This window comes from Eleutherodactylus coqui, chromosome 10 (assembly GCF_035609145.1).
Source record: "Eleutherodactylus coqui strain aEleCoq1 chromosome 10, aEleCoq1.hap1, whole genome shotgun sequence".
Taxonomy (NCBI): Eukaryota; Metazoa; Chordata; class Amphibia; order Anura; family Eleutherodactylidae; genus Eleutherodactylus; species Eleutherodactylus coqui.
In genome coordinates this window covers 5,996,596-6,010,199 of record NC_089846.1, presented here as the reverse complement: position 1 = coordinate 6,010,199, position 13,604 = coordinate 5,996,596, and the positions used below count along the sequence as shown (strand labels likewise).

Sequence of the window (13,604 nt, the reverse complement as noted above, 5' to 3'; positions counted from 1 at the left end):
CCAAAGCCCAGAGAGAGGAGCATCCGCACATACCAAAGCCCAAAGAGAGGAGCAACTGCCTATACTGAAGCCCGGGGGGAATCTAAAGCAGAAAGAGGAGCAACCGTACATACTGAAGCCCAGCTGGAATCCAGAACAGAGAGAGGAGCAACCGCACATGCTGAAGCCCAGGAGGGATCTAGAGCAGAAAGAGGAGCAACTGCACATACCCAAGGGGGGAATCCAGAACAAAGATTGGGAAGTACTGCACATACGGATGCCTAAGGGTAGGAGACAATTGCAGACGAACAGTCAGGACTAACCTAGAATAACCAGACATTGGTAAAAGATGCTCGACAGGAAGGCGGCGTCACTAGAACAAAGTCCTCATAAATCACTCGTCTGGATTTTATTAAAGGGCATAACTAAAAACAAAACATATAGCGAGGTGCAGCAGCGTGACACACCGAGGATACAGGGCGACGTCCATCACTACATTACAGTCCAGTGATTCAGTGTCATGTTCAATAATACCCTGATCCAGAATAACAGACAGAACCGGATCAGCTCTGCTCAACCTGTATTATATGTCATCTGCCTGTAGGATATACTATAACATACCTGATATCACCGGTCATCAGAGCTCAACCTGTAGTATTTATCAGCCGTCTGCAGGATATACTATAATATAACATAACAGATATCACCGGTCATCAGAGCTCAACCTGCACTATATGTTAGCTGTCTGCAGGATATAGTATAATATAATATAACAGACATCACTAGTAATCAGAGCTCAACCTACACTATATGTCAGCTGCCTGCAGGATATACTATAATATAACAGATATCACCGGTCATCAGAGTTCAACCTGCACTATATGTAAGCTGCCTGCAGGATATACTATAATATAACATAACTGATATCACTGGTCATCAGAGCTCAACCTGCACTATATGTTAGCCGCCTGCAGGATATACTATAATATAACATAACTGATATCACCGGTCATCAGAGCTCAACCTGCACTATATGTAAGCTGCCTGCAGGATATACTATAATATAACATAACTGATATCACCGATCATCAGAGCTCAACCTGCACTATATGTAAGCTGCCTGCAGGATATACTATAATATAACATAACTGATATCACCGGTCATCAGAGCTCAACCTGCACTATATGTCAGCCGCCTGCAGGATATACTATAATATAACATAACAGACATCACCGGTCATCAGAGCTCAACCTGCACTATATGTCCGCTGCCTGCAGGATATACTATAATATAACATAACTGATATCACCAGTCATTAGAGCTCAAGCTGCACTATATGTCAGCCGCCTGCAGGATATACTATAAGATAACTAATATCACCGGTCATCAGAGTTCAACCTGCACTATATGTCAGCCGCCTGCAGGATATACTATAAGATAACTAATATCACCGGTCATCAGAGCTCAACCTGCACTATATGTCAGCCGCCTGCAGGATATACTATAATATAACATAACAGACATCACCGGTCATCAGAGCTCAACCTGCACTATATGTCAGCTGCCTGCAGGATATACTATAATGTAACATAACTGATATCACCGCTCATCAGAGCTCAACCTGCACTATATATCAGCTACCTGCAGGATATACTATAATATAACATAACTGATATCACCGGTCATCAGAGTTCAACCTGCACTATATGTCAGCCGCCTGCAGGATATACTATAATATAACATAACTGATATCACCGGTCATCAGAGCTCAACCTGCACTATATATCAGCCGCCTGCAGGATATACTATAAGATAACTAATATCACCGGTCATCAGAGTTCAACCTGCACCATATGTCAGCTGCCTGCAGGATATACTATAATATAACATAACAGATATCACCAGTCATCAAAGCTCAGCCTGCACTATATGTCAGCCGCCTGCAGGATATACTATAATATAACATAACAGACATCACCATTCATAAGAGCTCAACCTGCACTATATATCAGCTGCCTGCAGGATATACTATAATATAACATAACTGACATCAGAGCTCAACCTGCACTATATTTCAGCTGCCTGCAGGATATGCAATAATATAACATAACAGACATCACTAGTAATCAGAGCTCAACCTGCACTACATATCAGCTGCCTGCAGGATATACTATAATATAACATAACTGATATCAGCGGTCATCAGAGCTCAACCTGCACTACATATCAGCTGCCTGCAGTATATACTATAATATAACATAACTGATATCAGCGGTCATCAGAGCTCAACCTGCACTATATGTTAGCCGCCTGCAGGATTTACTATAATATAACATAACTGATATCACCGGTCATCAGAGCTCAACCTGCACTATATGTCAGCTGCCTGCAGGATACACTGTAATATAACATAACTGATATCACCGGTCATCAGAGCTCAACTTGCATTATATGTCAGCTGCCTGCAGGATATACTATAATATAACAGACATCACTAGTCATCAGAGCTCAACCTGCACTATATGTCAGCTGCCTGCAGGATATACTATAATATAACATAACTGATATCACCGCTCATCAGAGCTCAACCTGCACTATATGTCAGCTGCCTGTAGGATATACTATAATATAACTGATATCACCAGTCATCAGAGCTCAACCTGCACTATATGTCAGCTGCCTGCAGGATATACTATAATATAACATAACTGATATCACCGCTCATCAGAGCTCAACCTGCACTATATGTCAGCTGCCTGTAGGATATACTATAACTGATATCACCGGTCATCAGAGCTCAACCTGCACTATATGTCAGCTGCCTGTAGGATATACTATAATATAACTGATATCACCAGTCATCAGAGCTCAACCTGCACTATATGTCAGCTGCCTGCAGGATATACTATAATATAACATAACTGATATCACCGCTCATCAGAGCTCAACCTGCACTATATGTCAGCTGCCTGTAGGATATACTATAACTGATATCACCGGTCATCAGAGCTCAACCTGCACTATATGTCAGCTGCCTGTAGGATATACTATAAATTATAGTATATAGTATATCCTGCAGGCAGCTGATATATAGTGCAGGTTGAGCTCTGATGACCGGTGATATCTGTTATTAACAGAGCTCATCAGAGGTCAACCTGCACTATATATCAGCTGCCTGCAGGATATACTATAATATAACTGATATCAGCGGTCATCAGAGGTCAACCTGCACTATATATCAGCTGCCTGCAGGATATACTATAATATAACATAACAGACATCACCAGTCATCAGAGCTCAACCTGCACTATATGTAAGCTTGGAGTTCCGTTAATCCGCCATTATTACGACCCTGAGAATATTTGGGTGATTTCCCCACTTCACATCTGCATTCAGGGGTTCCGTTTTTTTGTACCAAGAAGGAAGGGGGAAATCGCTGGCGAGCACAACGGAATGACGCCGGACGGACCGCACTGACTAGAGCGGCTCTATGCGGCTTCAGCGTTCTACTGGACAAAAAAATCCTTCGTGCGAGACTCTTCCTTCTGGCGTTTTTTATGCCGGATCTGCGGCGGAGGCTCCGAGCACAGGTATATAGAAAAATCCATCTACTTACTACAAATGTCCAATAATCCGGTAAATCCTCCATACAGCAGATGAGAGGACTCTAGAAATGCAACTTATTACCATCCAGACACAATTTATACAAATACACATCGGGGGCCCGGATCAGAGAGCGACCCCCGGATCAAAGACAGTGCTCTGGATTAGACACCGCTCCGGGGTATTATTGTATCTTGTCACCACCTGGAAGCTATGGGTTTGACAGGGCTTGGATGTAGGAACGCCACCGTCACACCCCTTGCTCCTAATTGGTGACTTCTCAAAGGACCTAGCAACACAGTGTGCAGTGACTTTAACCTTGGCTGGATGGTTAGGGATTAGTGTAGGTGTTAGGCGTACATTATTAGCTGAAAAGGCTTTCATGTAACCGAAAGAATAATGTAAGCCTAACCCCAAAACACCCCTAACCCTTCTGGCAAGGCAAAAATCACGCCACTGTTTGGACGGAGAACAGGCTGCTTTGAGATGTGGGGGGACTTACAGTGCTGGCCGCAAACAAACATCAGTCCTCCCCACCCGCTGCTCTTAACCCCTTAGATGTGCGAAGCAACGCCCCTCCGCTCCCTCCTTGCCGGCCACAACAACGGAGCGTAGCCATGGATCTTCACACTGCTGCCGCCCGCTACAGTGCTGCTGGAGATAGTGACAGTGGCCCCAGTATGGGGAGGGCACACTGAGTGCAGCGCCTCAGCCCTAAGGCTGCTGCCGCCGAGGCAAGCCTGGAGAGTGCCGCTGGGGACAGTGACAGCGGACACGGTAAGGGGAACCTACAGACACAGGAGCGCTGCTGGGAGGAGCCCGCCCACCGGGGACAGTGCAGGTGGCGAGAGTGACAGCAGCCCCGGTAAGGGCAGCCCACAACCAGTGCAGCGCTGCTGTGGGGAGGTCGCCACCGCCTACACTCACAGCGGGTCCAGCTGCACACGCGCAGTATACTCACGTGAGGATACCGCTGTGCTGAGTGCCAGGACCTGCTGTGAGGCAGAGAAATGAGAGCCTTTCAGGAACAGGGGGTGTCACCAACTATCTTCTCACCACCCACAGTTCCGGTGGTGACAAGATACAAGAATACCCCGCCCTGGAGCAGAGACACCCCCACTCACACAGCAACATAGTAGAATTGTTACTAGTCCGTGAGTAAGCGCTCGAACAGGACGGGATTAGTCCGCACCGATGTTTCTGCGTCACAATGCTATCCCTGCGGGACTTGAATTCCGCGCCTTTCTAAGGCCTCATGTCCACAGGCAGATCGGATTCCACATGTGGGAATCTGCAGCGGATTCTGACCCTGCCGGCGGCCGAGTACCCTGCGTACCTGTCCGGGTCTTCTATTTTCTGTACTGCAGATGTGTGCGGAAGTGCCGGCCGGCGCACAAGTGCAGTAGGATTTTTTTTTAACTCCTTCTTTCCCATGGAATCTGTGGCCGTCCACAATGTCAATTGCTGCCCGGCTGCGGATCGGATGGCTTCCATTGACTTCAATGGAAGCCATCCGCACGGAATCCGCCCTAAATGGAGCATGGCACAAATCTGCATGTTTTATTTGGGGTGCGGACCGCGGGGTTCCCTACGGGCAGCTTGAATAGTGGATCTCCTGCGTGGGCGCCCTGCGCAGATTCCACAAATTTGAATGGCTTCTCACACTTTAAGCGTTTCTGCACCTAAATTTCCGTCGGGTGAAAACATACGCCACATGCCCTAATTTTTTGTGTGCATTTGCGCAACCCGTCCAAATTGAAGTGCGTGCGTGACTTCATGGTACTAATTAATAACACCAGGGACTAATTAGGCTACCGAGCCGGTTCAACACCAGCCCTGCTGTGTCCTGCGCCAATGTGACCGGGCCTGGCAGCGCAAAAAAGTACAGTAAAGTACGCAGAAAGGCGTGTGAAAGCACATGGTGGCGCTCCATGCAGAGCACAATCAGCGAGTGTGCAGGAGCCCTGGCCCTGGTGGACATCCCACATAAGGACCTTCCGATATGGATGTTGTCGCGCTGTAATCTCCATGACGTCCTGCAGAATTTGTTGCCCTTTTCCCGCTGACCCCCCTGCAGACGCTCGTAGACTCCGCGGCGCAAAGCTCTAACGCTGCAAAATTTAATCCTGCGGTTTTGAAGTAAAGACACGCGGATTTTACCGGATGTGGAAATAGAACGCCGCAGAAATAACACCGCAGAAATGTCCGCGCCGACCGATCGCGTCCCGTGGGAGCGCTCCGCTAGCCTCTGGATGTGACGGCGGCTTGCGGTGCGTCTACCGCCCCACGCCGTACAAAATATGCCATCCCGAAAATAAAATCCATGTAAGACAACGCAAGGAATTCCACAAGACGTTCCGCAGAACACGCGACGAGAGCCACAGTCAGCGCTCGCTCCCGCCGGTGCATGCGGGTCACGTAAACACACTGCGTATTTTTGCGACCAAAAATCGCAATCGCCTACGTTTTTTAGCAGTTCCTGCGAGTTATGTTATGTGTAAGGGCAGCTGCAGACGGGCACCACGCAGATATGACCGCCGTGGGGCACGTGCGCAGATACGACCAGCGTTGGGTACGTGCGCAAATATGCTCGCTGCTACACAGCGTATTTACACTTGAACCGGTCTAAAGTCCTGTCTGCCCCGTTTAAACTTCACGGTATTTTGCGTGCAGTAAAACAAACTAACACTCAGTGCGGTCGGCGGATCCGTGTTTCCCGCACGCAGTAATATCGGCGGATCCGTGTTTCCCGCACGCAGTAATATCGGCGGATCCGTGTTTCCCGCTCGCAGTAATATCGGTGGATCCGTGTTTCCCGCTCGCAGTAATATCGGTGGATCCGTGTTTCCCGCTCGCAGTAATAGCGGTGGATCCGTGTTTCCCGCTCGCAGTAATATCGGTGGATCCGTGTTTCCCGCTCGCAGTAATAGCGGTGGATCCGTGTTTCCCGCTCGCAGTAATAGCGGTGGATCCGTGTTTCCCGCTCGCAGTAATAGCGGTGGATCCGTGTTTCCCGCTCGCAGTAATATCGGTGGATCCGTGTTTCCCGCTCGCAGTAATATCGGTTGGTCCGTGTTTCCCGCTCGCAGTAATAGCGGTGTATCCGTGTTTCCCGCTCGCAGTAATATCGGTGGATCCGTGTTTCCCGCTCGCAGTAATATCGGTGGATCCGTGTTTCCCGCTCGCAGTAATAGCGGTGGATCCGTGTTTCCCGCTCGCAGTAATAGCGGTGGATCCGTGTTTCCCGCTCGCAGTAATAGCGGTGGATCCGTGTTTCCCGCTCGCAGTAATAGCGGTGGATCCGTGTTTCCCGCTCGCAGTAATATCGGTGGATCCGTGTTTCCCGCTCGCAGTAATATCGGTTGGTCCGTGTTTCCCGCTCGCAGTAATATCGGTGGATCCGTGTTTCCCGCTCGCAGTAATATCGGTGGATCCGCGTTTTCCGCTCGCAGTAATATCGGTGGATCCGTGTTTTCCGCTCGCAGTAATATCAGTGGATCCGCGTTTTCCGCTCGCAGTAATATCGGTGGATCCGCGTTTTCCGCTCGCAGTAATATCGGTGGATCCGTGTTTCCCGCTCGCAGTAATATCGGTGGATCCGTTTTTCCCGCTCGCAGTAATTTAGGCGGATCCGTGTTTCCCGCTCGCAGTAATATCAGTGGATCCGCGTTTTCCGCTCGCAGTAATATCGGTGGATCCGTGTTTCCCGCTCGCAGTAATAGCGGTGGATCCGTGTTTCCCGCTCGCAGTAATAGCGGTGGATCCGTGTTTCCCGCTCGCAGTAATAGCGGTGGATCCGTGTTTCCCGCTCACAGTAATAGCGGTGGATCCGTGTTTCCCGCTCGCAGTAATAGCGGTGGATCCGTGTTTCCCGCTCGCAGTAATAGCGGTGGATCCGTGTTTCCCGCTCGCAGTAATAGCGGTGGATCCGTGTTTCCCGCTCGCAGTAATAGCGGTGGATCCGTGTTTCTCGCACGCAGTAATAGCGGTGGATCCGTGTTTCCCGCTCGCAGTAATAGCGGTGGATCCGTGTTTCCCGCTCGCAGTAATAGCGGTGGATCCGTGTTTCCCGCTCGCAGTAATAGCGGTGGATCCGTGTTTCCCGCTCGCAGTAATAGCGGTGGATCCGTGTTTCCCGCTCGCAGTAATAGCGGCGGATCCGTGTTTCCCGCTCGCAGTAATATCGCGCCAGAATCACGCTAGTAAAATGGAAACCGTTGTAATTAATGTTTTGGTTTATCGCTACTTGAAAACTATTCTAAACCGCGGCGGTCCGCAGCCCCCTGGATGTGCCGCGTGTTTACAGGTGTGCGCCTCCCCCCGGTCCGCTGCACACACACGCAGGACCGGTGTATTCCCCGTGAAGCTGCGCCGCCCGCCCCCTGCGCCGCCCGCGGGCACCAGAATGCGTCACGCTGCTATTTTTGACGTGACCTAATATGGCGTGAGGAGATCCGCAGACGTGAACAGCACAGAGACGTCTACGTGTTCTATCGGTGCGTAATACGCGTATAATACGCTGCGCCAATCCCCCTGTGTGAATGAGCCCTGACAGACTAAACCGCAGCAGCGCCGCGTCCTGCCGGCAATACCGACCTCTGTGAAAGAAGTACAGAAGCCATAGCTGGCCGCTACTCACCGCTGCGGGGCGCTACGAGTACTCCACGGGGCCCCTCACAGTCCTGGCAGCTCCTGGACCTTCACTGCAGCCATCTGACGCTTCCGGCTTCCCCGTCATCACGTGATCCGCACAGCCAATCACTAACAGTGCTCCCTCTAGCGCTCAGTCGGCGCATAACATCCCGCGGTACTAACAATCCACTACGCACGCGCGGTACGGGCTGCCAGGTATAAGCATGGCGGCCAGCCGCGGAGCTTATATTCTCGCGAGACTTGCAGCCTTAATTACATCACGGCGCGCTGACTCCTCCCTCTTTCTCGCTACGCTTTCCAGCTGGTGGAGGTGCAACTCTTCTCGGTCGTCCCGAATCCGGGTTCATCCGACACCGAAACCGGCCCGAGTGAAGCGGAGCGCCGCTAGTCTGCCGCAGGCATGCCTCCTAAATTCGACCCCAACGAGATTAAAGTTGGTACGTGAGGCGGGAGCGGGATATGTGAGCCGCCGGGCGGAGCCCCCTGATCGGGCTGCCGCAGCACAGGAGCGGGGAGTGTGGCCTCGTCTGCCGCGGTAATGTGAACGGAGGCTCCTCCGCGGGGAGCGGGCGGCGGGAGGGGAGGGTGGGGGGCACATTCTCGGTTATTAGCGCGTTTGGGGCTTGAGCCGTAGTTACTGTAATAGATGCGCATGTGAGCCGCTTGGGCCTGAGGGTGAATACGGGAGAGATGGGGGTATTCTCGGTTATTAGCGGGCTTGGGACTTTACCTGCTGACCGGGGGAAGTGGGGCAAATGTTAAAGGGGTCTCCTCAGTAACAGCGGGCACCACTGAGCCACTTGGGGGGGCATAGATGTTACTGGGGTCTGACTGCTGCGACCACCATATGCTGTGACTGGGCGCCCTCTATCTGCCTGGCAGTGCCAGCACCGTTCAGCCCTCTGCAGTTTATAGAGATGGCGGTCGGTCCGCAGCGCTGACTAGTGCTGTGCATGATGGCGGTCCCGGTGGCCGGACCCCACTGATCACTCGTCTCCTGTATGTGGGGGCCGACCTCTTACTCCCACGTTGTCACTTCCAGCCGGAGCGATCTGTGCGGGTATATCGCTATCGCTATTTACTATGTAGTTTCACTATAGTCGGCGACCGGTGTGGGCGTGTCCTCCACCGCCGGGGTCACCCCCCACATGGCTGAAGTCAAAGCTCTGCCTGGAAGTCACAATGTGGTGCTGATGTAGCGATGCCAGCGGCGGGCATGTGATGGGCACTAATAGCCACCCGCCACGATACCAGTCTCCCGTGTCTGGGTATATACCAGTGGTGAGCTTAGAGCGACCTCCTCTTAGGAAGCAGGGCTGCCCTGCTGGTGGTCCGCCCTGCGCCGAGAGATGGAGCACACGGCCCGCAGTGCCTGGCGCTGGTCCCTCCTCGCCGCGGCCCGTTAATCTGACTGTCTTTCTCTGATGCAGTGTTCCTGAGATGCACCGGTGGGGAGGTGGGCGCCACCTCTGCTCTCGCCCCTAAGATCGGACCGCTGGGGTTGGTAAGTGTCCATATTGTTCCCATGGTTGGGTGGGTGTCAGATCAGCGGGTGCCGGCCGTGCTGGGCGCCTCCCATCTCCTTGATCCGTGACCTAATGTTACGTTTCCTTTTTCAGTCTCCCAAGAAAGTTGGTGATGACATTGCCAAGGCGACCGGCGACTGGAAGGGGCTGCGGATCACCGTCAAGCTGACCATCCAGAACAGACAGGCTCAGGTAGGCCGAAGGATATTACAGGATATAGACACTAGGGGGCAGCGGGTTGTTGACCCGGGCCTTACAGACAGGTAGGGACTAGACCGGCTGAACTGGATGGACGTTGTCTTCATTCGGCCTAGCATACCATGGTACAGCTATGGGCACAAGTGGGTTATGTCGCTGGCACTGCCACACTACCTGGATGGTGCCCAGTTCACTATGGCACTACGCTGGAAGTGTGGTTCATCTTCATGCGCCCCCAACCACCCTGTGGGCGGGAGCGGTACATGTCCTGCGGCAATGCTGTTGAGACTTGCAGGGGAGCGATGCCATGCTCCAGCCTTAAGACTTGTCCAAGGTTAGAAAAACATGGCTGCCTTCTTCCAAACGCAGCGTCACCCTTGTCTGTGGGGCTGAGTGTGGTACTGCAGCTCGGCTCTAGTGAAGTGAGTGATGAGCTGCAGTACCTCACACAATCCACGGAAAAGGGTGGCGCTGTGTGGAAGAAAGCAGCCATGTTTTTCTAAACCTGTACAACCCCTTAAGTACTGGTATCCTCATGATGGTGGCATAGGGGGCAGTAGCGCTTGCTGAATGTGCTGTTGTGGCTCCTGTAGGTTATGAATGGGTTATGATGCTGATCGGGTGGGTTTGTTAAAAAAAAGTATACAGCTAAAGTTTTTTTGTTTTTGAACTTCAATTAAACTTTATTGCACTTTTTTGGTCCTGAAGTCGACTTTTAGGTGTGATTGATTGCTAGGATAGTACACTGCATTACTTATGTAGTGCGCTCTACAGTGCCTATGACAGCAGCCTATCAGACTCTGCCGGAGGCGGGGCCTAATAGGCTGAGGTAGATAACAGACATGCAGATCTTAGGCTTCTGGCTGCCATGGGAGCCCATTGGTACCTTGCGATCACATTGCGGGGTGCCCATGGGGGACATGATGAGCCCCCTGTCACCTTACATGTGTAGTTTCAATTGATCGTGGCATGTAAGGGGTTAAACTGCAAGGGTGTGAGGCTTCTGTTCCTGGTGGTTTGAGCAGGAGCCTCGCCGTCTGTATGGGTTTAGAGCCCATTAGTGCGGTCAGAAAGGCGTTAAGGTGTTTTAGGTGACCCCGTCTGGTGTTGGCACAGCCACCCGCCACTATGCCGGTCCACCTGTGACCGGGTATAATCCAGTGGTGAGCTGAGAGTAAAGCCCCATCTTAGGAAACAGGGTCTTTCTCCATGTGATTGACTCTGCGCCGAAAGACTGGGTACACAACCGTCTTAAAGGGGATGTCCAGGATTGGGAAACCCTTGGCTGCTTTCTATCAGTGCCACACTGGCTATTGCAACTCAACTCCGTTCACTTCAATCTTACAGAATTGCAATGCCAGCCTCGACCTGTGGGCAGGGGTGGTGCTATTTCTGGAAGGAAGCAGCTATGTTTTCCTAATCCAGGCAAACTCCCAACTTAATGGTATTCTGGTCATAACTGGAAGACGTCTCATGCGAGTATCTTGTCTCTTCAGATTGAGGTTGTGCCATCCGCCTCGGCTCTGATCATCAAGGCCCTCAAGGAGCCGCCCCGTGACCGGAAGAAGCAGAAGAATAGTAAGTGCCATGTAAAGCACGAGGCGCCTCAGAACAGCCACCCGCCACTATAACAGTCTGCTGTGACTGCGTATAATCCAGTGGTGAGCTGAGAGAAGACTCCACCTCTAGGAAACAGGGTCACCCCACCTGTGAGTGACTCTGTGCCGTAAGGATGGGGACAAATACATTGATGTAATATATTGATGGCCTAGTCTTGTGACAAGCCATCAATGGTAGATTGGCAAGTGCCTGGGCGGTGGACTCCTGCCCACTAGCTGTTCACCAGATCGATGAACTGAGCGGACCTCTGCAGGAAGTGGATGGCTCTGTTCTCTACTGCAGTGGCCAGGCTTGGTATTGCATGCCACTCACTTCAGTGGGGAATTAGCCTGCAATACCAAGCCTGACCTGCAGTGAATGATGTGCTTTCTGCAGAAAGTGACTTGGTGCACAAGCGCACTAAAGGGCCAATCATCGGTTCTGATCACTGACCTTCAGGCAGCATAAAACAATCGCTGGATCGTGGGCTTGTCGCTTTATGTAAACTCTCCCCACTCAGCGCTTCACATAGGAGGTAAGTCATAGAATGGTACAGTTGGAAGGACCTCCAGAGTCATCGAGTCCAATCCCTGTACTGAATGAGAAGCCTGCGATCCAGTGGTGAAGTCTTAGTGTAAATGCTCTGCACTAGCGACCTTAGCGGTGACGTCGGCACTCCTGCAGTTGTTGGGCCGGGCCATAACCCAGCGATCAGCTAACTGGTGGCCATCCTGGGTAGCAGATCCCTGCTGGTTTACTGCTGATGACCTAGCCTACAGGTGAGGCAATCGCTAGTTTACAACTGGACAACCCCTCTAACCCCTCATGTCTCTTATGTTAACAGTTAAACACAATGGCAACATCTCCATGGACGAGATAATCAGCATCGCTCGCCAGATGAGGCACCGGTCCCTGGCTAGAGAGCTGTCAGGTGAGTTCCTATAAATGGCGCCCAATACATCATCCAGCTGTAGGATGGTGAACAACTTTAAAGGTTGCACAGCTAGCGGCTCTGTAGTGCCATGCTGGGTCCGTCCCATCTACTGACGTCTGACGTCTTTAGGAACCATCAAGGAGATCCTGGGCACATCACAGTCCGTGGGCTGCAATGTGGACGGCCGACACCCCCATGATATCATCGATGACATAAACAGCGGTGCAATGGAGTGTCCAGCGGTAAGTGTCGCTCTAGTAGATGCTTCCACGTTATCGCTGCAGCCACGTATCCTGACCGTCTCTTCTTTTCCTCTACAGAGTTAAGTTCATGAAGACAACTTGCATTTTCAATAAAAGTTTGATCCACAATCTGTTCTGTCTTCATTTACAGCAGGTTATAGTTGGGGTGATGCAGCTGGGGGTTGGGGGACCTCTCCTATTAAAGGGGTTGTCTCGCGGCAGCAAGTTGGGGTATACACTTCTGTATGGCCATATTAATGCACTTTGTAATATACATCGTGCATTAAATGAGCCATACAAAAGTTATTCACTTACCTTCCCTGCGCTGGCGTCCCCGTCTCCATGGTGCCGTCTAACTTCAGCGTCTAATCGCTCGATTAGACGCGCTTGCGCGGAAGGGTCTTCTGCCTTTGGGTCTGCCCGGCAGCAGCGGGGTCCTGGCTCCGCCCCTTCTATGCGTCATCGCGTAGCTCCGCCCCATCATGTGTGCCGATTCCAGCCTCCTGATTGGCTGGAATCGGCACACGGGGCGGAGCTACGCTATGACGCGTAGAAGAGGGCGGAGCCAGAACGCCTCTGCTGCCGAACCGAGCCGAAGGCAGAAGACCCTTCTGCGCAAGCGCGTCTAATCGAGCGATTAGACGCTGAAGTTAGACGGCACCATGGAGACGGGGACGCCAGCGCAGGGAAGGTAAGTGAATAACTTCTGTATGGCTCATATTTAATGCACGATGTATATTACAAAGTGCATTAATATGGCCATACAGAAGTGCTGAACCCCACTTGCTTTCGCGAGACAACCCCTTTAACACGTGTTAACCCTTTGCAAACCAATTTTGGATTCAGGGTTTCCTAGGGGGCTGTCTCTT

At 51.5% G+C, this 13,604-nt stretch overlaps 2 protein-coding genes and 3 non-coding genes across 8 annotated transcripts in view; 4 read left to right on the top strand and 1 right to left on the bottom strand.

Annotated features, from left to right (window-relative positions):
- LRSAM1 (leucine rich repeat and sterile alpha motif containing 1) overlaps nt 1-8,338 on the bottom strand; it is a 52,536-nt gene extending 44,198 nt beyond the window's left edge. For 2 of the 4 annotated variants that reach the window (XM_066580087.1, XM_066580090.1), the window contains exon 1: nt 8,223-8,338. The gene's annotated coding sequence lies outside the window, so the exon portion shown is untranslated. Of the gene's footprint in view, nt 1-209; nt 261-302; nt 406-8,222 lie in introns of those variants that run through there. The other 2 variants (XM_066580088.1, XM_066580089.1) reach the window with 2 other exon arrangements.
- Nucleotides 8,339-8,504: 166 nt separating this feature from the next.
- Nucleotides 8,505-12,864, top strand: RPL12 (ribosomal protein L12). Its single transcript, XM_066580086.1, has 7 exons — nt 8,505-8,673; nt 9,667-9,740; nt 9,856-9,954; nt 11,457-11,538; nt 12,404-12,490; nt 12,623-12,735; nt 12,814-12,864. Exons 1-7 carry the CDS (start codon nt 8,637-8,639, stop codon nt 12,817-12,819), a joined length of 498 nt encoding a protein of 165 aa, XP_066436183.1. The 5' UTR covers nt 8,505-8,636; the 3' UTR covers nt 12,820-12,864.
- Nucleotides 9,475-9,598, top strand: LOC136581187 (small nucleolar RNA SNORA65). The gene has a single exon (XR_010787060.1). It is a non-coding gene; the product is annotated as a small nucleolar RNA SNORA65 (small nucleolar RNA).
- LOC136581185 (small nucleolar RNA SNORA65) lies at nt 11,080-11,206 on the top strand. The gene has a single exon (XR_010787058.1). It is a non-coding gene; the product is annotated as a small nucleolar RNA SNORA65 (small nucleolar RNA).
- Nucleotides 11,579-11,704, top strand: LOC136581186 (small nucleolar RNA SNORA65). The gene has a single exon (XR_010787059.1). It is a non-coding gene; the product is annotated as a small nucleolar RNA SNORA65 (small nucleolar RNA).
- Nucleotides 12,865-13,604: the final 740 nt, after the last annotated feature.

Excerpts from the sequence above, each read along its gene's own strand:
- RPL12 (XM_066580086.1), top strand. The coding sequence starts at position 8,637 with ATGCCTCCTAAATTCGACCCCAACGAGATTAAAGTTG. Across the intron at positions 8,674-9,666 it reads CCCCAACGAGATTAAAGTTG|TGTTCCTGAGATGCACCGGT; the intron begins GTACGTGAGGCG and ends TCTCTGATGCAG. Across the intron at positions 9,741-9,855 it reads AGATCGGACCGCTGGGGTTG|TCTCCCAAGAAAGTTGGTGA; the intron begins GTAAGTGTCCAT and ends TTCCTTTTTCAG.